This window comes from Platichthys flesus, chromosome 2 (assembly GCF_949316205.1).
Source record: "Platichthys flesus chromosome 2, fPlaFle2.1, whole genome shotgun sequence".
NCBI lineage: Eukaryota > Metazoa > Chordata > Actinopteri > Pleuronectiformes > Pleuronectidae > Platichthys > Platichthys flesus.
Window position 1 is genome coordinate 5,025,182 of NC_084946.1, and position 27,092 is coordinate 5,052,273.

General features: G+C 40.8%; 2 protein-coding genes across 3 annotated transcripts; both read left to right on the forward strand.

Annotated features, from left to right (window-relative positions):
- Positions 1 to 4,132: 4,132 nt before the first annotated feature.
- On the forward strand, positions 4,133 to 8,158 carry snrpe (small nuclear ribonucleoprotein polypeptide E). The gene is made up of 5 exons (XM_062394659.1): positions 4,133 to 4,328; positions 5,233 to 5,259; positions 5,354 to 5,416; positions 6,458 to 6,536; positions 7,977 to 8,158. The coding sequence occupies exons 1-5, from the start codon at positions 4,275 to 4,277 to the stop codon at positions 8,030 to 8,032; spliced, it is 279 nt and encodes a 92-aa protein (XP_062250643.1). The 5' UTR covers positions 4,133 to 4,274; the 3' UTR covers positions 8,033 to 8,158.
- A 569-nt stretch (positions 8,159 to 8,727) lies between these two features.
- Positions 8,728 to 21,863, forward strand: LOC133960210 (cell division control protein 42 homolog). 2 transcript variants are annotated; one of them, XM_062394670.1, is made up of 6 exons: positions 8,728 to 8,794; positions 14,115 to 14,255; positions 14,857 to 14,929; positions 15,096 to 15,205; positions 15,815 to 16,012; positions 20,078 to 21,863. In XM_062394670.1, the coding sequence occupies exons 2-6, from the start codon at positions 14,151 to 14,153 to the stop codon at positions 20,165 to 20,167; spliced, it is 576 nt and encodes a 191-aa protein (XP_062250654.1). In that variant the 5' UTR covers positions 8,728 to 8,794; positions 14,115 to 14,150; the 3' UTR covers positions 20,168 to 21,863. The 2 variants fall into 2 exon arrangements, with proteins under 2 accessions (XP_062250654.1, XP_062250663.1); XM_062394679.1 differs by lacking the exon at positions 20,078 to 21,863 and adding an exon at positions 17,218 to 19,649.
- Positions 21,864 to 27,092: the final 5,229 nt, after the last annotated feature.

A 27,092-nucleotide genomic window follows, 5' to 3' on the forward strand; every position in this document is an offset into this window, starting at 1 on the left:
GACTTAAGTGGCTATTTCCAAATGTAAGATGACACATATGTTCTCATTTCAATTCCCCTTCTAGTTTACAACAATATCATGGTGTTTACTTCAATTTATCTAATTATGATCAGCTTTATTGATCAGCTCTACTCTGTCTCCCCTGCTAAAACAACAATTGGCAAGAGAGCTTTTATACATAAATCAGACTGGAATAGTTTATTATCTGATATAAGACCCATTTCCCCACTTGGTATGTTTCAGCATGCCCTGTCTTCCTTTTTAGAGATGGCCTGCTCTGGCTATTAATAAAGCTGTTACTGTGTCTATGTATGTTTTTATATATATCTTGCCTGGTGATGTATCTGGTGATCCACTCACACTTATATCAGAGGTGCCAGTTTGGCAACTTTGTGGCTGTAATTGTTCAAAACTACTTTTTTTATGTTAGTTTGGGTAGTTTGTCTGTGGCCCGTCTGTATGTGACTGTTTTAATTACTGTATTTCTTTTGTATGTAGTGGTTGTTATATTTGTTGGGACCCCCTTGAAAATGTGATAGCACTGGTCAATGTGTTATATGTGTGAATCATTAAATCAATAAATTAATTGTGAATGTGATTCAACAGCGGGAATTTTTCAGTAAAAGCCAAAGTGTGTTGAGAGCAGCAGTCTACCTTACACTATGTCCCAAGCACGATCTGAATATCCTGTCAGTCAGTGAGACAGGAAACAGGCAGCCAGCGGGTTGTCTGGCGGGCTCTACCAGGCCTGCAGGGGTCAGGCCTGTCAGGTGGGGGTCAGGCAGGTGAGGCAGACAGGGGAACAAAGAACCACTAACAACCTCCACCCCCCACCCCATCCCGACCTCCCTCCTCCTCTTTCCCCATCCCGTCTGCTTTCCCTTCCCCTCAGAACAATTGCCACCAACAGGAACAGGAAGTGATGTAGAGAGGAGGTTGTTATAACCGGGGCAATTCCTTTGGCGGGATGAGGTGTGTGGTGGGGCTGGTGGTGTCAGACAGGGTAAGAGAAGGTAGGAAAGACATGAGGCCTGGAAATGAGAAATCATAGAAAATACACCCACAGCAAGAGATGACAGAGTATCCTGTTTGGGCATGTGTGTGTGTGTGTGGGGGGTGTGTGTGTGTGTGTGTGTGTGTGTGTGTGTGTGTGTGTGTGTGTGTGTGTGTGTGTGTCTTTGTGTGTCTGTGTGTGTGTGTCTGTGTGTGTGTGTCTGTGTCTTTGTGTGTCTGTGTGTGTGTGTGTGTGTGTGTGTGTGTGTGTGTGTGTGTGTGTGTGCGCATGTGTGTGTGTGTGTGTGTGTGTGTCTGTGTCTGTGTGTCTGTGTCTGTGTCTTTGTGTGCGTGTGTGTGTGTGTGTGTGTGTGTGTGTGTGTGTGTGTAAGCGTTTGAGGGAGAAAAACAAAAACAGACTGCTAATTAGAATATATCAGCAGTCTTATTGTGTTGTTTGTGGAGTTAATAAAGACTGATTTATAGTTATTATATCATTATATGTGTTATAGGGGATGATTTTCTTTTGACTTAGGTTAATTTGGTAAAACTTTGTTGCTGTTCGCATTTATGATGTACATTATTCATATATGTATTGTTTATATATATTTAATCCTTTTAAATTGTCATCCTTTATGAGCACAGCTCCCTTTCCTGAGAGCTATCGGAAGATGCCTGAATGACCTTAGGCGAAAATGAGGCCATGACAGCAGTTTGAGGCACCACACTCTGTGCATGTTAACACCGGCCCCCCTCATTGTTATTTTGACTCTAGGGCCTCTACAGTGTGTTGGCCAGCTGGAGTGACACTGTCTGCGGTGTCTCCCTCCCGGCCTTCCTTGGGAATGTGAGCAGGCGTGTGGCATTGAGAGTCAACAGCCCATTCCTGCTCCCATTTCACAAAGACAAGCATGTGGCACCTGACAGCGATGCCCGATGAGCGACGCATGCTACCACAAGCCGCAGATGCCCTGCCTTTTAAGACGTGGATGAGTGGTCCCTGCCCTGTAAGGCGACACCTTGGCCTGCGCCACCCAAGGCTCCTTGCGTCTTTTCTTTCCCCCCACCCGTGGAGGCTCGTCTGTCCGCGGCTGATAATTTACGTCACACTTTCTCTTCCGAGCAGTGGGAGAAGCCTGGGTTGTATGTTATTAATACCATTGTTAACTGCACACTCAAGGCTGTCCCCCCAGACTGAGCTCATCGTGTTACAGGTTTATTGGGCACATCAGAGAAATTGACAACCCTTCTTTATATAATACCATCTATAAATATCCGGGGTCAGACGCAGGCTGATTGTCACGATGTGTCAATCAACAGACTCAGAGGACTTTGTCATGGCCTATATTTCTACAGGCTTGTTCTAATATGTTGGGGTAGCTAACCACCTAAATCACCAGTTTTAGATTGAATGTTGATTTTCATTGATCTTCTGTAAACTTCGGCAAACACTTTTTGTGACAGAAATTCTACTGAAGTACTTCAGTGCTTCAGTTTGTTACGTTTGATGTGTCACAGCACACTCTAGAGGCTAATAAGGGAGTAAATTTGGATATATAATTCAGCAACCGCAAAAAATAAAACTTTGGATTTAAATGAGGGACAAAACGTTAAAATTCCTAATTCAATATCATGACTTGCCAAATTATAATAAAAGTGATTATTAAAGTAACTTGTCACCTCCGTATTGAATTTAAAGATGAAGAGAGCTTTAGGTTAGAGATGTTTGTTAAAGAATAAATCCTGAATTTCTGCAATCCAGAGATAGAGATTTGCACACACTTGTAACTTTCCAAAATAGAACTGGTAATGATCGATTAATGTTGAGTGTTTTTTTAAACGTGGGATGTAACAGTTTTTAATTTCATTACTAAAAATTACACTAGTGGTGATTTGTTTAGTTTTTTGTAGTTACTCCTTCATTGTTTTTACTAGTCACTGTTTTACTAAATTCTCTTAATGATTATAATAATTTATGTCATAGTGTTTATTTCAAACTTTACTCCATTTTATATTATTTAATTGTTATGAATGAGCCCCTATTTTATAATGATATACAATTGTATATGTCAATTGCTAGAGGAGGTATACAGGATTTCACAAAAATGACGACACTTAAAATTCGCATATACAATAATTAATCAGAGGTAAAATATCAGTCACATAAATATTCATACAGGTTGTATAGTGACCCTGTTTTTAATCCAGTGATTCTGTGGGAGTTTCCCCTTAAGGACCTTCCACACATCACCGTAAGTCGTGTTGAATGCTCTTAATAGTCACGTTCAGCGAGGACATCTAAAATGTTTATGCTTATGGATCAAAAGTCACTTTACAATTTAATTTTAATTCACTGCACAGTGATAACATTGTAAGAGGAAGACCTTCAGTCATTATATCGATCTCTAAAAGATCATCGTCAATATCATCAACTCTGAAGCTGTTGGAAACAACATGACAGAGCTCCAGAGGCAGCTGACAAACACACTATCAGATTTCAAAACAACCAAATACATCATATTAAAGTGTAGTCCAGCTGACAGGGAGTCAGAGTTTATTAAATATTTAATTATAGCAATTTTATGAAATAGATTGCGGCTGTGACAAAAATATAAATTTTGTTGAGAATTAGTAATGGGTAATTGTCGCATGTGGGAGAATAAAACAACAGCACTTGATGATGTTAATACCCGATGGTAAACAAGGGCTGCTGAACACATAGATAGAGGGAAGAATGGACTCGACAACATATCTGCAAAGTCCGGATGAAAACGTCCTGCATTCACTTAAGAAAGTTAAAGCCAAAAGAGGAACAGCTTCTAGAGTGAACATCTGTGTGGATCTGAGCACCACTAGATTTGGACTCCAAACTGTATACACAGTGCAGACAGGATGTACAGACACTGACAGCAACGGCCGTTGTTGTACAAACACACAAATTTACAGAAAGATTGAAGTTTTTTTTGTATTAATTGTATGTGTTATTGTTTTCCTTAAAGTATCATGTTACATTAAATGTACTGGAAGCACAAGTAGTGGTGGAGCCATAGATATCTATGGGTGGAGCACTGTGTTGGTGCGGTAAAGACCTCCTGCCTGTAGCGGCGCTCTCTCGACTTCATGACACTTTTTAGAGGCACAGGGCAAGCATTGCACGCGGAAGGAACCCGCCATTGAAGCAAATTCACAACGTGAGTGTGTCGTTGAAGTACGTCTTATTAAAAACTGTGCTCTATTTTTCTTTTTCTTCTTCTTCCGTCCGCTGGTACTTTGGTGGAGACATGGCGTACAGAGGACAGGGACAGAAGATCCAGAAGGTGATGGTGCAACCCATCGTATCCTTTTCATGGCGACGAGTGAACACCGCGGGTAAACTGGGCTAGTGTAGCAGCTAGGTTAGCCTTTTCTTGTTAGCTAGCTAACCATTTATTTTCAAGTAAGGCGAACCATTTAAAACATTTTAACACACGTATTGTGTAAGAACTACTTGGTTCAAGAAACGGTGCTTTTAGCTGAGATATCTTTGCTAACAGTTGTGGTTCTTTGTAATTATTAACATGAACAGTGTGTAGCTCAATCCTTAGCACAGCCGAACTCACTACAGCAGTTGTGTTTATATTGTGAAATCCATTACATTATCTTTCTTTCAGCAGATTTCGGCTCATACAGCAATTTGTTAGCTGACAGGACATATGGTAGAGCCGGAACCATTAAATACGTAATAAGATGGACAATGTGTCTGTAACTGAAACGATTGTTCATTGCGCTAAACATAAAAGCTCTCTCTTGAATATACCGCCTATCTACTGCTAAATAGAATATGAAATATAAGCCGACATTTTACAGACCAAACAACTACCTGATCACTTCAGAAAGTAATCTGTAGGATGTTGAAAACCTTAGTCCGCTAACACGATTCAAAGCAACACATCTCCATTGTCCTTGGTGGAAACGTGCATACTTTTCTGCAGCATGGTCCATTTAGCTTACATCAGAACAAAGTTATCATATGAGACGTGGTAACCTAAACCTTAGTGAGGTAATTGTACTTCTATAATACTAGCAATGAAAATAAGTGTAGTCAGCAGTGCTCACCATACTGTGTTCCAGAAAGCTTTGGTCCAGTGTGCAGAATCTGAATAAAAGCAGAACCAGTGAGTGCATAACTGTGCAAAAACATTTTGTGTTTGTATTTGTGTCTGAATATAAATTATGTATTTCCTTAACTCCATGCACCAGAACCTTATTTTCAGGTATCTACAAAATGTAAGTATTAAGTCCTACATTATTTTACAATCAATTCTGTTAAGTGTTTTCTCAATAAAATTGTATTCTTATATCTTGATCTTCTTATTCTCAGCGTTCACGGATCCAGGTCTGGTTGTATGAACAGGTGAACATGAGGATAGAGGGCTGTATCATTGTAAGTGGACTGTCACTGTTTGTTTGTTGTGAACTTGAATTTTAATTTGTGAGCCCTTGTCCACACTGCAATGGATTGAATCTGACAATGTGGTAAATAATGTGAAACTTGGCCCGAATGAGATGCTAAATCAGGGCTCGAGAGTGCAACCCTTTTAGTCGCACCATACAGTTGTTGAACCAGTGCACCTGGAATTTATCAGGTCCCCAAATATATTTTTTTAAAGAAAAAAACAACTGGGTGTAAGGACTTTTGCCTTTTTTTCAGCATTTAGCAGGGATTGTATGTCCATACTCGCAGGCATTGCACGCTAAAGGGTTGAGAGAACGCTGTGACGACTACACCCACATTCCTAGTAGGCAACCAGAACAATAAAACTAGAGGACAAACCTGAAAAGGGGTATATTTTCACAATGAATAGAACAATCGATTCTTTTTGCGTTAAGAAAAATGTTGCGGTGCCTGTTGCACCTGTCCCTGGGCTTGAAATGACCAGCGCAGACCCGACATCATTGACGGATGACTCATTAAAAATAAGACATCTTTCAAGATCGCAGATTCATGTACGTTTAATTTAAGATTGATGGAGACAGACATTTTCACAAAATGGTGTGAAATTGTCTACTGACGCATCCTTTTGCTTGAGTTATACTTGTATGAATAATCACTTTATTTGAGTTTTTCAAGGACTTAAGCACTTCAGTTTATTTTTTCATCACAATTTTTTTGAGTGCCTTGTGATTAGATTATGAAATACTGCCTAATAAGGAAAACTACTTGTGGAATGACTTGCCTCTGATATAAGCAATGATTATTGAGGCTGTTTTCCAAACAAAAATTAACACATACTTTAAGTGTCATTGTTCTTGAAGAGACTGACACACGCAAATAAATTTAACATAACGGCCATAAATGCTTTGGAAAAACGTGATTGAGCCCAGAAAACTAGGACCACTTTAATTTTTGTGCTGGGGTTAAATGAAATTGTTCTTCCATGATTGAAGCTAACAGTTTTTCCTTGCAATTCCTTATCTGTCTCAGGGTTTTGATGAGTACATGAACCTGGTTCTAGATGATTCTGAGGAAGTCCACATGAAGACTAAGAACAGAAAGCCACTGGGTAAGAGTACACCCCACTTTTCAACCCCTTGTTCTGCTTTCTAAGAAGTAATTACTGATCCCAGTCACGATATGCCATGTATATGTTAAATTATAAATTACACATTGAATAATCCCCAAGACAAGATGGGTGCACACAGCTATAATGGGTATAGAGATCTACTCGTGGCTTATTGGTGGGTCTTAGTCTGTTCACAACAGTTGTATGTGTGTGATTTGTGAATCTTGATGTTCCATTGTTTATACATTTGTACATGTAAAATTTAACCCCTTGTTATTTAATTTTTTTTTGTGTTTTATCTTTTGTCAAAGATGCACATCCATAGAAAATAGATGGGAGAATTAATGACAAATTTTTGATTAATCACTTATTTTCAAGTAAAAAAATTCACTATTTATAGGCTATATTAAAATGAAGTGAAAAAACAAAGCGTGTTTCCTCATTGAGATCTTTATTACAAGATTAACAAAATATGCGCTGCTGTAATCTTAAACAGCAGAGCCGACAGCTAGAAGCCGGAGCTACTAAACACAACTGACCTTTTTTTTTTTCTCCAACATAATATAATATGTTAAACAACAACTTAACCACATCTATATAATACTTAGGTCTGACAGGTCCGCCGGAAAAACTCGCTCTTAGGGGACTGACGTCCCCGTGATACACAGGTAGCTCCATGTCCACGGCTCTGGTGTTTGCGCTCCCCTCGTCCGTGTCAGACAACGGAGGCTCCTCGTCTCCCTAGCCTCTGGGATAGCTTCGCAGTATTGGCAGTGAACCAAGTCATTTTTTAACACAAAATGGTCCCACTCTACACTTAGCCATGAGCTCTTAATGTTTACTTCGGAAATGGAAATACACGTTAACTCGCAGCCAGTCGCAGGTAACTGAGTAGGCCTGTGGCGTTTTTTTCAGACACTGCCCCCCGTGGTCAAATGTGTAATTAGTGAATTTCTTGATGAAATTTCCTCGAGGAAATTCTTAATGATCAATTAATCGATCGTCGATTAATTATGCCCACCCCGAGTTTCAACTGACCTCTCCTCCAGACCGATGTGTCATTCTCTGAGGAGGATGACGCAGAATAGCTGGAGGATCGTTAAGAATCCCAGTGTCTCTTCTGTGCGTTTTGTAAACTTTCTTTTGGGACCAGTCTGGTGGTTCCCCTGAAGATAGTGTAGTATGTGACTCCCTGTCGCCAGCAGGTTGTGTAGAAGGAACTCAGAACGACAAATTTTTGCCATCACAAGACAGTATAGTGTATAAAGTGAACAGCACAGACGTCCGTCTTTGGTTGACTGTGAATTTATTAAAACTGTAGATAAATTCTGTCTCAGCCATGTCATACTAACACAAGGAATAACTTGCCTCCCATTTTTTCTTTCCACCCATCATCCTACTCTGATCCTCCTCCTTTGTTCCTCTATCTGTGTCTCCCAGGGAGGATCATGTTGAAAGGAGACAACATTACTCTGCTGCAGAGTGTGACCACCTAGGACAATGCAATCAAATCCTAACTCTCCTCGAAAGAAATAGTCATTTTTTTCTGTTAAAGATTGAGTGCATTTGTGTTAATGTAACTTTCTGGATCCATTTTGGGAATAAAGTTTTTTTTGTTACTACTTGTTGTTCCTGCCATAACTTACTCCACTGTACATGTTTAGAACCCTCAATCAACGTTGTTGAGTATTTAGGTTGTTGGACTACAGGGCCATCTACTGGCAGATAGTAGTATTACAATGCACGTATGTAGGTCAAACTATCTCCCTGCTTCAAATCACAAAACATCTATTTGATATAGAAGTTATCTTTTTGATACAGACTGATGTGTATTGCTCTCACCAAGCTAATACATCATGTTCTATTAATTGAATATAGATGCAGAGAAATCCCTTGTATAAAACGTCTCGTACAAAGTGAGCATACCATGATTGTTGACATTAAATACTGTACATACAAACGGCTCTATTGCTTGTGATAAAGGTTTATTTTTCAGTTGTTGGAATAATTTGACGTTTAAACTGCCGAACAATATTCAGTTCTGAAACTTAATACGACGTAATGTAACTTATGATTAATGAGCGTTTGTTTTAATGGGCCTAATTAGACAGAATCGGCCCGGTCGTATATAGTAAAATGAATTCGCGTAATTACGTAGGACTTCAGTACGCAGCTCAACGTGTCCCTGTGCTGTTGACTGGGAAGCCCCTAGCACGGAGCTGCCAACGCCCGGCGTACAGACACAAACAGAGGAGACGGTAAGAGGCTAGCGTCCGCTTCTCTTTCACAGTGATATTGTTGTCGCTTTGTATTTTTAATCGTATCAACATCTAAGTTGTACATCTGGGGGACGGTTGTTACAATTGACAGTTTATATAAATATCATTCGGCCACAGCATCCGCTAAGGTTAGCTCAGCTAGCTAGCAAACCGACTGGGGAGGATGGGTAGCGAAGCAGGCGGCTAGTAAATCAATATCAGTGAGTTGTATCTACACATTAATTACATCGTATTTATAGGTGAGTTATTTGTCGTATAACAAGCCGAAAAGTATGGTCAGTCAGTCAATGGTTAAAGATGTAGGGGGGCTCTAGTTAGCTGTTAGCTGCTCGGCGAGCTGAGGCGTTACAAACTCCAGGTCAGTAATGTCCTCCCAATCTCATCCCAGTCCGGGGAATTATGTTTGTACAGTTTGGTGTTTGGATCAAATAGCATTGCTTGTGTTTTAAAGAGAGGCTGCTCGGAGTTTTAACGTGGGTTTAGGGAACCGGCAGGAAATTAGGCCAGATTGAGGCCAAGGATATATGGCCGACATACAGCAGCTCAGGCTAATGCATCCGCGCTAACGAAAGCTTTTACTGGTCATATTTGCGTTGTGATCTTCAATGTTCCGGTAGGCAGACGACGATGATACGTACATGATGATGGATAGTTGGTCACAGATTGGCACAGTATCTGCAATCTCAGAGTTTCAAATGTCTTAAACTGAACACGCGATCGAAACGTTCCATTTTCGGACAACTCTATTATTTGGGTGGAAGTCAGAGGAAAATACTTGCGGGTTCTCTGATCTGTGGTCTTCGTGTAGCCGGTTTCATCGACTGTGCTTGAGATAACCAGTCACTGGTCAGGATAAATGAGGGGGAAGCGTTGACCGATTGTTAAGTACATGTTAAATCCGGTAGACGTGTTAACAGAAATGCACAGTGCTAGCATCTAATGAGTTTTGATGTATAATAACTAGGTAGATTGTGATGCTGTTCAACACAGTGTTCATATCAGTGTTCATGTCATGTTGGGGTGAAAAGGCCACATCAAGCTCGACGTTAGCAGCTTTCACTCGTGTGTTAGATGAGCTGCCCCCACGGTGCTGGCTGGCCGACAAACAAATGCCTGGATTAGGTCAGGCAGCATTATTGCTGCTGCAGCCACCCTCTGTTGACCACCGGCTTTCTGACGTGTTTTGCATTGTGTTTGTCATATATCTCACAGCGGCACCCATCAGTAAGTTTTTACATGTTCTTATATAGTTGAATGAAAATCACGTTTTTGCACTTATTGAATGAAACAGTGCAAAGCATATTATGTTATTTACCAGCTTTCTGTAAGGAATCATGTTTCTGGGTTACCTGATTACCAACCATGTGTTTGGTAATCCATATTATCCTTTCACAAAATATACAGGCAATTTAATAAGGGATTGTTGTATTCCTTGTGGAGTAGGGTACCAAATTGCCAGCAGGAAAGTTATAAGTTTTCTTTCATGCCACCTGCTCACAGGATGCAGTCCTTGTCAGTGATAGTTTCACATGCCAGAGAGAAGTTAAATAGGACATCCATGCTATTCAATCCCCTTCCATTGCATCGATCTTCAAACCAATAGAAGTCACTTTTACAGCAGTGGGGATGTACCCCCACCACTCTCTCACCATGATCATTCGCAGTTGGCAGGTGATATGATTTTGGTCTCGTGGTTAATATGAATATACATTTGTAGTGACTGTTTAATAGGCAGCAGTGCTAAATAGTATGTAGACCTAACACACTGCAAAGACTACAAAGATAATTCTAGCCTAGTTTGCAAAGGAATTCATGTCAATGAATTTACTTTGTTCAGACATCACCTGTGCACTGTTTATTTGTCAAACCACGATCACACTGAAATATTTGGCGCGTGCAGGTTTTGTCCCTCCTGCTTCTCTCATTGACACCCCCACCCCCACACAGTGGTGCAGAGCTCTGCAGTGGGTTAGCACTGATTTACTGGAACTTGTGGAGGAGAAATAGGGGAATACTGTGGTGTGTTCCACACACTATGTCTCTCTCAAAATGCACACTGCAACAAGGAGCACTGCCATGGTCCAGACCAATTGTATGAAGGTGTTTTCACATCAAAGCAGGAAAACAAGTGTTAAATAAGATAATGATTTAATTAACTAAAAGGGGGAGCCAGCTTAATTATATTTTGGTTTTATATGCAGGTAATTAATTGATTGTTTTATATGCAAAGTACAGGCTTTCATCTCCAGGAAGTTTCACTACAATTCACACTTTAGGACACATGACTCAAAGGGGGCGGGTGGGCCAACAACCCATAATGACTCCCGAGGAAACCACAGCAGGGTGGGTCCAAGTTTAATACCTGGCACTCCCAGCAGTCAGTTAGAACTGAAGAAGACTCTTTGATAAGAGCTGAAACATCTTCAAGAAAATTCAACCAATCCCAATGATCTGTTTTTAGCACTTGAATATATCATGACCTGTATGTCTGAGACTCTCCATGTACAAAATCCATTGTAACACCCCTGAACATGCACATCTTACCCCCGCTAGTGTATGCATGTTGCTTGAAGAGTAAAATGCAGAATTTAACTGGACAACAGCCATTTACAAAGACAAGAGGTTTAGTAAAGCTTGGTTGGTGAGGCTAATGCCAAATGTTTTCTTTGGGAAGGTGTCACGTTATTGGAGCCAAACAAATCAGCAAAGTCTACGTTATTACCCAATACACCCAATCAGCAATCGATTGTGTATGTCATTTTTTCCGTCATCTTCGTTTCTGCCTGTCCAGACTAAAACACAACCCTGTAGTTATTAAACCAATTTGGCATGCAGTGTTTCAGAACTTAAGCAGCCCTCAAACTCCAGAGTAGTATGGATGCAAGGCGGTGAGTGATCCATGCTGATCCATGCTTTTCAAATGAAAATGCAAGTAATTTTTCCAGGGAAAAACAAAACAAAACTATTGATTATCAAGAAAGTTGACGATCTATTTTCTTTCATTCATTACTTGACAAATCTTTTCAGCTCTAACTAAGTTCCATGCTGCAACTTTAGTTTCCGGTTTTTGGCTGTATGCCTGCTGGCTCACTGTCAGGCCGTACAGGGACCATCTGAACGGAACACTGTTGTGCAGCTTAACAGGTGACCTGTCATGACCACAACGCTATTTGGATTCTGAAAATTGTCATGCAATAAAGTTTTTCCATGACATCTTTATTGTTTCAGACAATTGCTGATGTTATTATTTGTCGGTTTATTGTCGGAATTTTGTGGAATAAAGACAGAAAATAAAAAAGCACATGCACAACATTCACAGCATCTTTTTTCGGCTGTTATATTGATGCCATCTTAATGGTCTGTCTCCAGTTGTGGATTTGAATTGCCCCTCCATCCCTTGAATTAGAAAATCGACTGCTGACATCTGGACACTTCCATGTGTGTTTGATTGGGGAGTTGCAGATATTTATTGAGGACTTGAGGTAATCTGACCATATTTACCCCAGTGTCAATGAGTTTTTACACAGGTTTTGGTTAACAGCATTTTCAGATGTAGGTCAGGATTCCATTCTACTGTTGTATAGGGTTTTTTGTCGTCAAGAAATGAAAGCAGCATGTGGTGGTGAGCTTTTCATGGTTTTCTTTTTTCGTCTCCTGTAAGTCTAAGTGATACCCAAAGATTCAAGGCTGTGATGGCTAGATAGATAGTCAGATACTTTATTAATCCAGAGGGAAATTCCGGCATCCTGTTGCACACTAAATAGTCAAACACAAGAATCCAAATGAATAAGAATAAGTACACTTTAGTGAGATGGAAGTCTAGCCACAAGAATTGGTACAAAACTGTCAATGTAAAGACGTATATTCTAATGGATATATTGACAATACAGATATATTTCGTATAAGCTGATTGAAAGACAAGTAACTAAGCCAGAGTATTGAAGCTAAATGTAAATACTGATAGATGAAGTTAAATAACTGAAGCTATACAAAGTTGTGCATTAGATAGACATAAGCAGTAGTGGTGACAGTCTGCCAGCCTAGTGACATGTCAAATTTATTCATTGGTCTCGTTTTGCAATATCTGAGAAGAGTTGTACAGTCATGGGGCCTGGAGGATGAAAGACTTCCTCAGTCTGTCTGTGGAGCAGCACTGAGAAAGAAGTCTTCCACTGAATGTAGTCTGCCTGGTCAGTGTGCTGTGAAGGGGGTAGTTTGTATTGTCCATAATGTCAAGCAGTGTATTTTCGGTCCTTCTTTCTGCCACTTATATGAGGGATGCCAGCTCTTCTTCCACCACAGAGCCAGCTCTCTTCAGCATTTTGTCCACCCGTGTAGCAGCTCTTCTACATGCTGCCTGCCCAGCTCACCACAGAATAAAGGAGGAGTCTCCCAACAACTGACATGGTAAAACATCAGCAGCAGTTTCCTGCAGATGGTAAAGGACCCTAGCCTCCTCAGGAAATAGAGCCATCTGTGCCCTTTCTGAGGAGGATGTGTGTGTTCGCTGGCCAGTCTAGTCTATCATCCAGCTGCAGTCCGAGGTATTTCTAGGTCCTGACCACCTCAACATCAGCCCCATCGATTGAGACTGGCTGCAGATGTTGCTCTCAGAAGGAGAGGCTGTTTTGTAGTGTAGGCGCTTGAATAATGAAAAATAATTCCCATTACGCCGATCCCTTTGTCCAGGTGAGAGTTAGTCCTGTGTAGAAGAAAGAGACCAGCTGAAAGGTCTGTCTGTAAATGGTCTGTATTTTGCCAGTGCCTTTCTAGTCTTAATGACAACTCAAAGCGTGTAATGTTATTTAAATTATGTTACTCACTCAAATGTATTGATCATTATGTGTTGATAAGTATTGATAATGTGGCGGTCATTCCAAACAAATTGACGCTTAAACTGTAGCTGTTGATGAGTTGGTGTGTGCGTGTGTTGGCGTACATGTGTGTGTTGGCGTGCATACACAAGTGCTCAATGTGATATCGCCCTTATCTTAAAAAGGGCTGTAACCTTCCCTCAAGTTCTCTGAATTTCATACAAATGCTACAGAATTTGGTTTTGGTAATCAACTTCTTAAAGTGATCAGTTTGGAACAAACGTGATCACAAAAAGCAGTTTCCACTGTATTTGGGGTTATGTTTACTTAAGTACTTACTCAAGTATTTCATCCACTTGGATTCAGTGTTTTTAAATCAAAGCTTAAAGGCCATAGAGGCTGTACCCAGTGGCCAGCAGTTTTAATATTTGCTCTCAGTGCCATTAACTAATGAAGTTTTGTCTCCTTTTGTTTTTCTCTCCCAGATCTTGAATGAGAAGCGAAAATTGTAAAACGCAGCTATGCAGACCATCAAGTGTGTTGTAGTTGGGGACGGTGCAGTGGGTAAAACATGCCTGCTCATCTCTTACACCACAAACAAGTTTCCCTCTGAATATGTACCTACGGTAAGTGTGTGCACGTCTGTTACACTGATTGACAGAACTTCTTCTGACGGAATGTGCATATGGTCCATCTTTTAGCCACGGGCTCACTCACAGTTGACAGATGGTTTCTATTCCACCTTCTATGTGCACAATTTACCAATGTAGAATGATATATTTGTTATAACGGAAGGTCTTTAATTCTGAACAATAGAAAACAGGATGGTCAGTTTGAAACATGACTGGTGATGGTTCGGTGAACCCTATGAACCAAGTAATTGGTCTTAATTAATCTAATGCAGGTTATTTGTGACAGTCGTTTAGACAAGACACTAACATTAACAAGAAGTCAGTCTTCCAGGTTCTTCTGACTACTTAACATAAATGTATGTTTTTTTGCTGTTTTCAACATGCATCAAAACATTGTGAAATCGGGTTTGACCATCTGCAGCAAGATAGTGGAGCTGTAGAGCCTATCTAACAATATTGAATGATAGTTACTTAGAAGAGATAACTTCTCATTCAATGTATCACTATCAATACCATGTTTCTCACGAAATGTATTTGCACATAATTATAGATCATTTATAATAACTAACCCTTGGTATGCTTGTGTGTATTATAGGTCTTTGATAACTATGCTGTTACTGTTATGATCGGAGGCGAGCCCTACACTTTGGGCTTGTTTGATACAGCAGGTTTGTCTTATTTTTCAACCATCCCTTTTAATTGGTTCTCCATTCTATGCAGTTATTGTCTATTAAGGCCCTGTCATCATGTACTGCACAGTGAAATAAAATTAAATTTAGACAGAAGTGAGTCCTGTGAAAATGTTAATATTTTTGGATGTGTTTTTTTTTTCAGGTCAGGAAGACTACGACAGGTTACGACCTCTGAGTTATCCCCAGACAGATGTCTTCCTCGTCTGTTTCTCTGTCGTGTCTCCCTCCTCGTTTGAAAACGTTAAAGAAAAGGCAAGTGCAGCCCATGCTCCTTTCTTAACTGTGAATGATGACGTTTTTTACTTATTTATACTTATACTACATCAAATTTTATGTTCATTCAGCTGGCTCTCAGCTGGCTCTCAGCTGGCTCTCAGCTGGCTCTCTGCGGGCTCTCTCTCTCTCTCTCTCTCTCTCTGTCTCTCTCTCTCTCTTTCGCTCTCTCTCTCACTCTCTCTCACACACAACTACGATTCATTTGACAAGTGTGTTAAGCCAGTGGAGTTGTCCGGCTGACGGTGGCTGTCTGTAACGACATGTTTGTAAGGTCACATACGGTTATAACCCCCTGTCATAGCAGGCTAGGCACCATGCTAACTGCGGTGTTAACAGAGCAAAAAACCGCTGTCACGACTTTAAATTCTTCTGTCCAGTAGACATGATATCAAATATATCCATAAAATGGAAATAGATGACCTGGCAGAGACTGGAGGACATTTTTCAGAAAAAGGGCAGAAGTTTTGACTGTTATTTTTCTAGTGGATCTGGCTGACAGTGACCCAAACTTGATTTAAGCATGGAAGAACCCACTATTAGAAATCTGATGTTAAAAGTATGTGTGCATGTTGTGTGTTTATCCAGTGGGTTCCAGAGATCACCCATCACTGTCCAAAGACCCCCTTCCTCCTAGTTGGGACGCAGATTGACTTGCGGGATGACCCCTCAACTATAGAGAAGCTGGCCAAGAACAAGCAGAAGCCCATCACCCCGGAGACAGCCGAGAAGCTGGCGAGAGACCTCAAGGCTGTGAAATATGTGGAGTGCTCAGCCCTCACACAGGTAATACACAGTAACTATGTACATATACACAATTCACAGTCTCTCATACACTCCATTCACACCGAAAAAGAAAGTGGAGGAAAGAGGAACCTGTCCACATGTCTCCCTGGCCTGTGCACGCTGTGGTTGGTTTATTTTGCATGCTGGTTTGGTTTCAGTGACTGTTCTATATTGTGAATTCAGCAAAGTCATCAGGTGTTTTCATATAGCTTAGAAACCTTCCCTGTACAGAGGCTCTGCCTCCCACAACCGAGTTGAACAGTTGTGGGACGTATCAGAGAAGGCTTGAGGGATTTGGATTAGCAAATTCATTATAAACAAAAATATGAAAAACTAAATAACTTGACATATGACGTAAAGACTCCCATTACAACCTGACCATGGCTCAGTCAGTAAGAGACATGTTTGAAGAGGAGGTAAAAGGGAGATCTTGGCAAGTTAGCAGGCTTAATTTTTTATTTTTTTATTACTGTTCACAGACTGTAGGGAAACTGAATGAATGCCAATTGTTTAAGCTAACTTCATGTACTTCAGAGGCTGAGAAACAAAAGTTTTTGTTAACATGGGCAATTCTCTCAGCTCTTCAGAAAACCCTTTTTAGGTTTTAGATCAATGTTTTCAAACAATGCTTGGATTTTAGAGGTTGTATTTTTTCTGCACCTCAGGTTTTAATAGGGTTAAAAAAGTCAGTCGATGTTTTATGAGTTGATCCGCTCATGTAGTTGATGCATAGAAACTCTAGGTAGGTAATGATAAGAACACGACTCAAATGATAAGATGAGTTGCGCCTTACTCACTCACTAACTCACACAGAGAACAATGGTGTTGATGGGGCGGTGGTGTGTGTGTGTCCCCCCCCCCCCCCCCTTCAACTCACTGTTCTGCTCCTTCCTTCCTCCACCCCTCCCCTGGCACTACTGTTGCATAGCTGCTGATGTCATTTCCTTTTTCCTGTCTGGGATCTCAGCATTCGGTCCACACCTCACATTCAGCCCGCTCTTGGAACAACTGCCGTCTCTGAGCGCAACACTTTTGCACTTTAGCCTCCATCTTTGTGCATCTCCTTCACACAGTGGTTGTGTATCTCTTACAGGTCTCTGTGTTTCCTCCTTCTGCCATGTTCCTCATCTCCGCTCTCCCACTTACCCCTCTCTGTGTTTTCTGTGCTAACTGTGCTGTTCTCTTCCTTTCTCCTGTCGTTGTAGCGAGGGCTGAAGAATGTATTTGACGAAGCTATCCTAGCTGCCCTTGAGCCACCTGAGACGCAGGGAAAAGGGAAATGCTGTATATTTTAAGCTCTCTGTGCCACTTCTCTCCTAACTGCTCTTATTCTCTCATTCCTTACTCCCTCTCTCTACTTTATTCTCCTCTCCTCACTCTATATCTTTACATGTCCTGCTTTTTTAACCTATTCCCAATCTCAGACATATAACCAGTCCATCATACTGATGTTAGTCTTATCCCCCGCCACTAACTACTACTGCAACTAATCTGTGTATTGGCCTCATTCACTCTACTGCCTTTTTACACTTCAGTGACTTTTTGCCTAGCATCCAACTGCTGACATTTGGTTTATTACTGGACTTATTTCTGTCCACTTAGTTTTAAATTGTAAGTCTTCTAGCATTTTTAGTTTTCCTATTTCGGCCCGGTGCTTCATTCATGTGGCCACTGGCCAGCAGTCGAACTGAATCTTGCAGAGGATGCAGGATGTAATTTGGGATGTAGCCATTGTTTTAGTTTCTCTCCCTTCTGTCCTGGAGTAGTAGTGAATGTGGGGGGTGGGTTCAGACCAGGGCGAGGGAAAGTGGCTTCAAATAGAAAATTATCTATACACTAAATAGAGCTTCCATTTCTAATGCTAATGTATTTTTTGTACTACTGTTGATCAATCAATCAATCAAATTTTATTTGTATAGCCCATATTCACAAATCTTAATTTGTCTCATAGGGCTTGAAGTTATGTGGTGATAAACACAGCGTAAGTGTATGAATATGGTTACATATACAGTGCACTCATATATACAGAAAATATTCAGACCAATCAATGTTTCAGCTTTTGATCAGAAAAATGTTAATATCCCCAGATTAATTTATATATATATTCAAATTGTTTAAAAAGGAAAAGCTGAAATATCACACTTATGGTAGCATTCAGATGTTTTGCTATAACAAAGTTTAAGTTAGACACCTATTTCTTTAGAGGGTTTTACATCTTGAAAATAAATGAAATAATAATTTATATAAATGATTGACAAATGCTTTTGAAAAACACTCACACGGTCTCACAGCTGATGAAGTATATCAGAGCAACCATGAGGTGGAAGAAGCTACTACCTCCAGAGCTCAGTGACAGGATTGTGTCGGGGCACAGATCTGGGTTAAAATACAAAAACACTTTTTGCTGCATTAAAGGTTATTTTTCTAAGAGCCTCAGTGTCCTCCATCCACTCTTTAATTGAAGAAGTTTGGTTTAACCAGGATTTAGACAAATTTAGAGATTGAGGGATAATAGTCTTGGTAATAGATGAGGCCAATAACCTGATGGGAAAAGAGAAACATACCGAAGAACAAGCTTCACTGTTGTACTCTTATCAATCTTGGCTTCATAGCAGAGTGGTCACACCATACTCCATACTGAGAGACACATGAAAGAGCTCAAAGGACAGAGAATGGAGGGATCATTCCCATTTCAATACCAACCTAACGGTAGAGCAGCATCAGATTGTGTAGTAGTTGTTGGTGGTTTTAAGGGAAGACTGAACAAAGGGCAACAATATCCTTAAAGTAAACATGGTCCAGAGACTGAGCTTGAAAGTCCATCTGCCAATCAGCGAATTGGATTTATATCCCAATCAACATCTTTGAAAACAATACTAGAGGAGACTTGAGCCTGTAATGGCTGCATAAAGTTCTTCAATGAAACACTGAGTTAAGGGGTCTAAATATGTCAGTGTGATATTTGATCTTTTCTTTTTTGAAAATGTTTAACACTCGAAGCATAAGGCTGCAACATAAAAATGTGAAAAGGGTTTCTAAATACTTTGTGAATGCACTGCAGGACTGTTAAATGCTAATGCCAGAGTGTGTTGGGCCATTTCTTTATTGTAACCACTAGATGACATCTTATACTTTTTGGTACTAAATACTATTGATTTGGTTCATTTTTGTGCTCCACTTCAAGTTTCTTTTAAGATTTAATATTGTAAATATAATGGTTTGAATTATTTGGCCCAATGCTCTCTATATATGACATCAAAGTGCCATCAACAGTGGTGCATATCCTGCTGTGTTGGAAGTCCAGATAATATAAAAGCTATGATTGTGTGAAATACCTGTATAACAAATTAATAAAGGACAGATGAACTTGCTCTCTTCTCTCTGGCTCCCTTCTTGTTCCAGTGCTTTGTCAGAGAAGAATTTAACAGCGAGTTGAGCCAGGCTGAGGGGCTTACTGGTTTATTGCATAGTGCAGCATTGTGTCGGAGCAGCTGTGGTTACTTCACATGACTGAGCTCATGGTGTAAGCCGCTCTGCTCAGGGGCAAAAAGAGAAAAAAAATTCACGGTTAAGTTTTTTTACTTGTATACTTCTGTTGAGTCTGGATGTGTTCCTGCAGGGTATTATTCATCAGTATCTGTGTGTGTGTGTGTGTGTGTGTGTGTGTGTGTGTGTGTGTGTGTGTCTTTGTGTCTTTGTGTTCGTGTGGCATCAGGGACTGAGTTTTGTTTTTCCTCCACTTTCTTGGTTGATTTCAACTGCACCTACACATGCATGTTATATATGTTGACACTTTATCCCGAACCTATTTCATTTACTGAAACAATATGGTGTTTGTCATTTATTTGCATTATTGTTTAATTTCTTTTGTCCCCAGCAGGTCTTGCATTTTGTTTATGAAACCCCAATAAATTATGTTCAGTGACTCACCTGGTTATTCTGCCTCTGTTCAAGCTGATTGCTTGCTCAGCCTTTTTTTAATTTTACCTTTTTGTGTGTCTGTGTTTGTGCTTGTTTGCAATGCCCCCTCACTGAGTCTGTGTGTTTGTGTGTTTGTGTTCACAGAAAGGCCTAAAGAATGTGTTTGATGAGGCGATATTGGCTGCATTGGAGCCCCCAGAGCCCAAGAAGAAACGCAAATGTGTGCTGCTATGAGAGGCTCCTACCTTTTTTCAGATCACTCACACATACAACACATCCACACATCCTTAAATACATACACACACACACCCCTTCCCCCAAACCCATTGCTCTACTAAAGCTGGTTGACAGCATTGTCCTCCACAAGAAGTAAAACAGCTGACCAAGTTTCAGATAATTCTCTGCAATAATAAAAGAAGCCTCACCCAAGTCTGAGTTGGGACGGAAGATGAGTCTAACCTGGCCAATAGGCCACTGTGAGCTCCCAGCAGAAGGTGATCCAGATACCAAGCTTACACCCAAGTAGACTTCACTCTGTCAAGCGTTTGATAGATCGATCTTAATTCAGCAAGTGTTATGGCCTCATCAATTTTAAGAGGCCTGGCCATTTAGTTGTCCTCCGCCACTGTAAAGCTTCCAAGGATATAAGCCCCGCCCCAGCCAACTGATTGGTGGCTGTTCATGCTGCCGGTCGTCCTGCCCCCCCCCCCCCCCGCCCACACCCCCCTTGACGAGCACACTCAAAGCCTAACCCCTATGTTCCTCGAGGAATAACAAACAGAGTAGTTTTATTTGCCAACACCCTCTTTCCTCCTGAAACACACGACAAGTCTGAGATATATTTATTTCATGTTCCAGATAGATGCACTCTGAACCACTAAAGAAACTGTGTAGGCCTGATAGGACTCATTCATTCAAACAGTCAGGCAAAAACTCCTCACAGCTCTCTTTCTAAGAGGAAGTCAAACAGGTGAATATCGCCATCGACCCTTCAGTCCTCTATGTGCAGTCCATTTGGAGTGTGGTAATCACTTGAGCTAAAGGCATCCAGTAGTAATGGGTCTGCTAGTTGACCACAGGAATCGGCCTTTTAGATGCAGGGAACTTAAACAGTGTTAGCAGAACAAGCGGTGTGTTCTTAATGTGTTGCCAGGGACCGAGGGAGAGTAAAGCAGGGCACTGTTTAAACACCGTCATCCCGTCACATTTAGAATGGGTACAGCAGAAGCATCTAGGTAACAACTACCTTTTCTTGGCTGAAGTTCCATATGTAGACGAGTTACAAATGAAGACGAATTTCCACCAGATTTCTGTGCCAAGTCAGAATTTGGTGGCTTCCTGCAGTGTGTTGTTGTATCCAGGCCGAGTGTCTGCGGTGTGAAGGGCTGTCCAGTCTGTCGTACCCATTCCAAGTGTGCTGCGCTGCGTGTAGCTGAACCTTGGTCTCTGTTCTAAATGATAGGTTTAACAGATGTAATTATAATGTAAGCTGGCACACAATGTTGATGTAGGCTCCAGGTGTTTTTACCAAAATCTTTTTTTTTTCTTCATTATTTCTTTTGTGCTGTTTTTTTTATTTTATATATATATAAATATATTAAAAAAAGGTTACTTTCACTCCTTTTACATTTAGGGGTCGGAACTCATCTGAACTCTTACCTGCCAGTTTATACCAAGAAAACCACTGATTGGTTTAGTTGAATAAAACCTCCAATGGCAGCAAGACTGTTTGATGAAGATTATTTGTGATTGGTTGGTTCTTGTTTTTCTTTACTGGTGGCTTAGAGTTTGGTGGACGTCCAGCCCAAGTCAATATAATTATTATAACCTGTTGTTGTTTGGTGCAAAACCAAATGCTTTGTCTAAAGTCTCTGTTCTTTGTATATGCATTCTTTTCAAAAATATTAAACTTATACCTTAATTGCCTTTACCACTTTTCCCCTTGGTTTTTATTGGTATATATCTATAAAGATATATAGATATAGATATATAGATATATACACTATCAGTTCACATGATTTAAAAAGTTATTTCTGTATGTTAGCTTACTTCAAATATTTCAATGACATCAAGTAACGACTGATTTTATTTCACCCTCTAACAGAGGAGATGCTATCCTCTATTAGTTTGTAACACATGCAAATAGGCAGAACTATAGTTCCAATAACTCGAGTGATTGGTATCAGTACATATCTTAGTAGCAGTTTTCCCCCTCCGTGTTGGGGACACAACGGCTGAATGATGTCATGACATGTACAGCCAGTAGGAGGTGCTGATCAACCAAACATCACCAGGTGTTGGTGCCCGTGGACAACGCAATGAAGCTGATGCTGTGATGCCATGGACCCCCCCCCCCCTTATCTATACAGACACACACACTGATACCTGGGTAATGACATTGGGATTGATATTGTTGATTATTGTGATCAATAATCACTTTTTTAATTACATGCCCTGTTTATAAAGAGGTTTATTCTGTAGCATAGTCATTGATGATTTTTCACATCATGTCTACTCATCTTGATGAGTCCTACTCAGCATTAACTTCTGTTGATCTTGTCTTTATATATTACCTTGGATGAAGAGTGGTTTGTCCCACTTCAGCTTGGAGGGGATTATAGGAGCCACCATTCATGAAGCTTAACCAATCTGCTCTCTAGTACAGGTCACCCACTAATTAACGTAAATGATCTGGTCTAAAAACAGCAGAAGGCCTTTAACAGAGGTCAGCAGGGAGTTCCCTAAGTTTAATCACCACCACATTGAGAGGAATGATCAAGCCGAACGCAGTTGTTAGTCTGATGCATTAATGCGTTTCACTGTAATCCCATATAAATTGAAAGTCCTTCCTGCAGCAAAAAGGAAATATTTCTTCACTGGATATCAAAACTCTATTCATATTGAAATACTTTTCACAAATTTATCAGTGTGAACATGTAGGTTCCTTTTTTCATTCAATTGCATTTGTCCATGAAGACCTTGTTTGAAGTTCGTCACCGACCTTTTCTTCAGGAGGGTAAAGACACATTTACACACTCACTCTTTCACATTCTGATTTTGTTTAAATAGGTGATCTGTAGAATGGAGTTCATTAAAAGTAGATTGTTGGTCAGCTTTAGTTAAGCAAGCGGACACTGTACAAGGAGCTGGACTGAATGCGTGTAAATAAGAACTCAACATTGCCTCAGACAAGTCAACATGAAGCAGTACATGCAGTGTTGTTTCTGATCAATGGAAGCAACAATATTGTTAGTAACAAATTATGTTGGACCATCCATACATACTGTACATACTGCTTATCCTAGGCTGATAATGAACTGGTCGCCAGCATAACCGGTCACCTTCACATTCACACCTACAGACAACTTACAGTCTGCAATTAGCCTTAAACCAATCAGCATGTCTTTGGACTGTGGTAGGAAGGCAAAGCTAATATTATTTTACCAATATTTATATATAATATAAAATATACCAAGTTAAATGGCCAGTGCCCTGTAATAACATCATCATCTGGCCTTTTCAGTAACTCTCTGTCAGGCTTACTCACGGTGAGTTCAAAATAATATTTTGCCATTTGTGACCAGTGTTTCCTTAAATGTCATAAATGATGTCAGTAATCGATGTTTGAAGTCTGTTATTTACCATATGAGTGACTCATTGTGTGAAAATACATATCAGAGGCAGAACTATACAGCACTGAAAATAGGTTCCTCTTTCAATTATTTATAAAGTGTAGATAGTTTTAAATTTGTTGCCTAATCTCTCTATGTCTCTCAGACTCTGCTGTAAGGTTAGTGCTGAGAGATCAGTATCTCTCACACCCCTCTCACACATGTCCAGGAATTCATCAAACGGCAAATAAATGAGGGTGATATCCCAGTTTTGGTGACCTGAAGCATCTGGCCCCCCTCCGCCACCCTCATCCACCCCTGTGAGGCGTTCACACATTCCCTGCGTTTCTCGAGTGCTGTCTGTCAGCGCCTTCTTGTGCTAAAGAGACGCTGACAGCCATTAATTATCACACAGGCTGAACGAGGGGCATTCCTCTCTGCTGAAATATTGGTGTACACACACACAAACACGCGCACGCCACAGAGGCTCCTTAGCCCTCTACACAGACAAATGCAGAGAGACACCACCTGGCCTCCATTGGTCTTCATCATGTTTGACAAATGTGTCTAAATGTTTTGTCCTCTGGGGTCGACCAATCTCCTTCGAGCCTGGTAGAACGTCTCTGGGTGGAAGCAAGCAGGCAGTAGTGGGGATGTAGTGACCAGGCAACGCACCAAGACATTTGAGAAACCGGCAACACACACATGCACACCCACATAGGCAACTCTCCACATGCAAAATGTGTGTGTGTGTGTGTGTGCGCGTGCGCTGCACCCATTTTTGGGAGACAATTTTATGATGATCTGCAGAGATACCGACTTGTGATGAAAAGCACACTGAGGATTTTTCAGCAATTTATCAGAGCTCAGCACTAAATCAGTATTCAGACATCTCAGCTACACAGTGCGGGGGCCATGCAACTATCTGTATATCTGTCAATGTGTGTGTGTGTGTGTGCGTGCGTGCGTGCGTGCGTGTGTGTGTGTGTGTGTGTGTGTGTGTGTGTGTGTGTGTGTGTGTGCGTGCGTGTGTGTGTGTGTGTGTGTGTGCGTGTAAGTAAATCATTGCTGGCTGAGGCGAGGACACAGCCTGCTTAGCCGTGCCGGTGCTGAACCTTTGACAGTCTCTGCTGTTCCAGTGTCCAGAACTCCTGCCAACACATGGAACACAATGTGGTTTTCATGTAGATGTTGGCCGTGGTGCAGAGGTGCAGGCTTGGCTCGCTCGGCCCGGGCTAAATGCTCTCCAGCAGGTAGGAGGAGGGGCCGCACTGAGAGGAAACAGACAGGGGCCACCTTTATTTCTAACCAGGCCGTATTGTGAACCGGGGGGAAAGTATCTCTCAGCTACAGCTATCACTCAGGTTATATGAAAAGCTCCAGGATTATATTTCAAACAGCAACAAATGTTAAGCTTTTATTCAAATGATTTGTTGTTAAGATTATTATTAATTTTGTGTTGATTGTGACTGGTTCGTTATTTTTCAGTTTTTACTGAACACTGATGTCATGAAGCACAGAAATTTCTTTATGTTTTGTGAAATAATTATCTTTTGTTTTACTGAATATGTTCAATGCAGCGTTAATGTTGCTGATAAAATATATTTAAGAAAATAAATTGATAATTTAACGTTAAATCATGGATAATACACAGAGACTGAGGTAATGATTCATATGCAGACTTTCACTTGGCCTATCCATCAATTTGTTCATGTTTCCCTCATGCGGCACGGCTGTGGCTGAGGGGTAGAGTGGTCGTCCTCCAACCTGAAGGTCGGTGGTTCTATCCTCAGTCTAACCCATCTGCATGCCGCAGTGTCCTTGGGCAAGATAATGAACCCTGAATGGCCCCCCATAGAATAAGTAAGTGCTGCAAATAGATAAACTGTATGAATGTGTGTGTGAATGGGTGAATGTAAAACTGTACTGTGAAGCGCTTTGAGTGGTCATCAAGACTAGAAAAGAGCTCTATAAATACAAAACCATTTACCATTCACTTACCTAATTCCTCTTTTTCATAATTCTCTCTTCTTAATTTATTCTTTAAAGAATTTAAATGTATTTTTCAAGAATATCATGTGGTCTACTTTTGGTCATTAATCTGTAGTAGTTTTGTGTTCTACAGCAGTGTGTGTGTGTGTGTGTGTGTGTGTGAGAGAGAAAGAGAGAGCGAGAAAGAGAGAGAGAGTGTTAGTGTATGGTGTGTGCATGTCTGACACTACCACTGGTCACTGCAAGGATTATTTTGACACGGTCGATAGCTGTTGGCTATTAGATACATGTAACACACACGCTCCAACCCCTGTTACCCACATACACATTCACACACCTGAAGATGTGTGCGTATTTAGGGTGTGTGTGTGTGTGTGTGTGTGTGTGTGTGTGTGCGCCCAGGTGCTAAGGGAAAGTTTACCGCAGTTTAGTCGAAATCTCCTTGGTGACAGATGCATTGCTCTTAGCACTAGAGGGGGGGAGGGGGGGGGGGGGGGGGAGAGAGAGAGGTACACTCAGAGTGATCCATACCAGCATCACAGGTGAAGAAGCTGTGGCAGCTAAAGCCCTCATCAACAGCTTGATCCTCCACTTGTGTGTGTGTGTATGTTGGAGTTGTGTGTTGTCACTTTCCCTTCTTGTCTGATCTGTCCGTGCTGGGATCAAATGTAGCCACAGTCGAACACTCACTCCCGTCACATGTGCAGTTACCCAACATCCCCTCCTGTTTAGCAGAATCTGCTGCATGATTGGTCAGCTGACATGATGGGAGTGACTGGGATGCTGCCTGATAACAGGATTATGATGAATGCATTTTGTTTTCATCACTTTCCAGATCCTCTTTTCACAATTGGTCACAGGAGGTTGGGAGCTGCCCACCTTCGATTGAAATGTATATACATATACTGTATATGATATAACTTAATATTAAAACTTGGTTTACTGCTCTCAAACACATTTAAGTGTACAGTCTCTCTTTAACTTTAAACAGATTTGGAATTTTACTCTCTTTAACATTGGGTGTTTTTTTGACAAAGACGTTTTCGTTGATTTTCTCAGAAAATTAATCATGGATCCTAATGGGAAAAAAAAGGGTGTTTAATTTGGTGCAGTTCCAAATAAATCCAAATCAAATTTATTTAAATGTTTCTCATGAAGGGACTGTAAGGCCATGACAGAAGTATGCGCTCCACTGAGCGACATTCTTGTCATTCATATTTATTCATAAACCTGAAACCTTATCCGTGTAACATCTGAATTGCAAATGAATCATAATAACAAGCAGTTTTTTTTCCCATCCCAGTTGCATCTTTGCTCATTCAGGGAGAATTTATGCAGTTCTGTACAGCACCTTAATATTATTAAAATATATATTAGTCCTATAATATTAGACTGAGCCTGGAGTTGATGCTGCACCAGTTACAGGTATTACACAGGTATTAAGGAAACATGCTTACGATGCCCTGCCTCATCAAGGTGAACACATGAATCCCGACACTGGCATGTTGGAGCTCAGGATTTAGTCCCTTCAGTGAAGTTCATGATTTCACAAATGT

Bases quoted from the DNA above. Each gene is read 5' to 3' on its own strand.
- snrpe (XM_062394659.1), top strand. From the start codon at position 4,275: ATGGCGTACAGAGGACAGGGACAGAAGATCCAGAAGGTGATGGTGCAA. The intron at 4,329-5,232 runs GTATCCTTTTCA...TCCATGCACCAG, and splicing joins AGGTGATGGTGCAACCCATC to AACCTTATTTTCAGGTATCT. The intron at 5,417-6,457 runs GTAAGTGGACTG...TATCTGTCTCAG, and splicing joins GGATAGAGGGCTGTATCATT to GGTTTTGATGAGTACATGAA.
- LOC133960210 (XM_062394670.1), top strand. From the start codon at position 14,151: ATGCAGACCATCAAGTGTGTTGTAGTTGGGGACGGTGCAGTGGGTAAA. The intron at 14,256-14,856 runs GTAAGTGTGTGC...TGTGTATTATAG, and splicing joins CCTCTGAATATGTACCTACG to GTCTTTGATAACTATGCTGT. The intron at 15,206-15,814 runs GCAAGTGCAGCC...GTGTTTATCCAG, and splicing joins TTGAAAACGTTAAAGAAAAG to TGGGTTCCAGAGATCACCCA.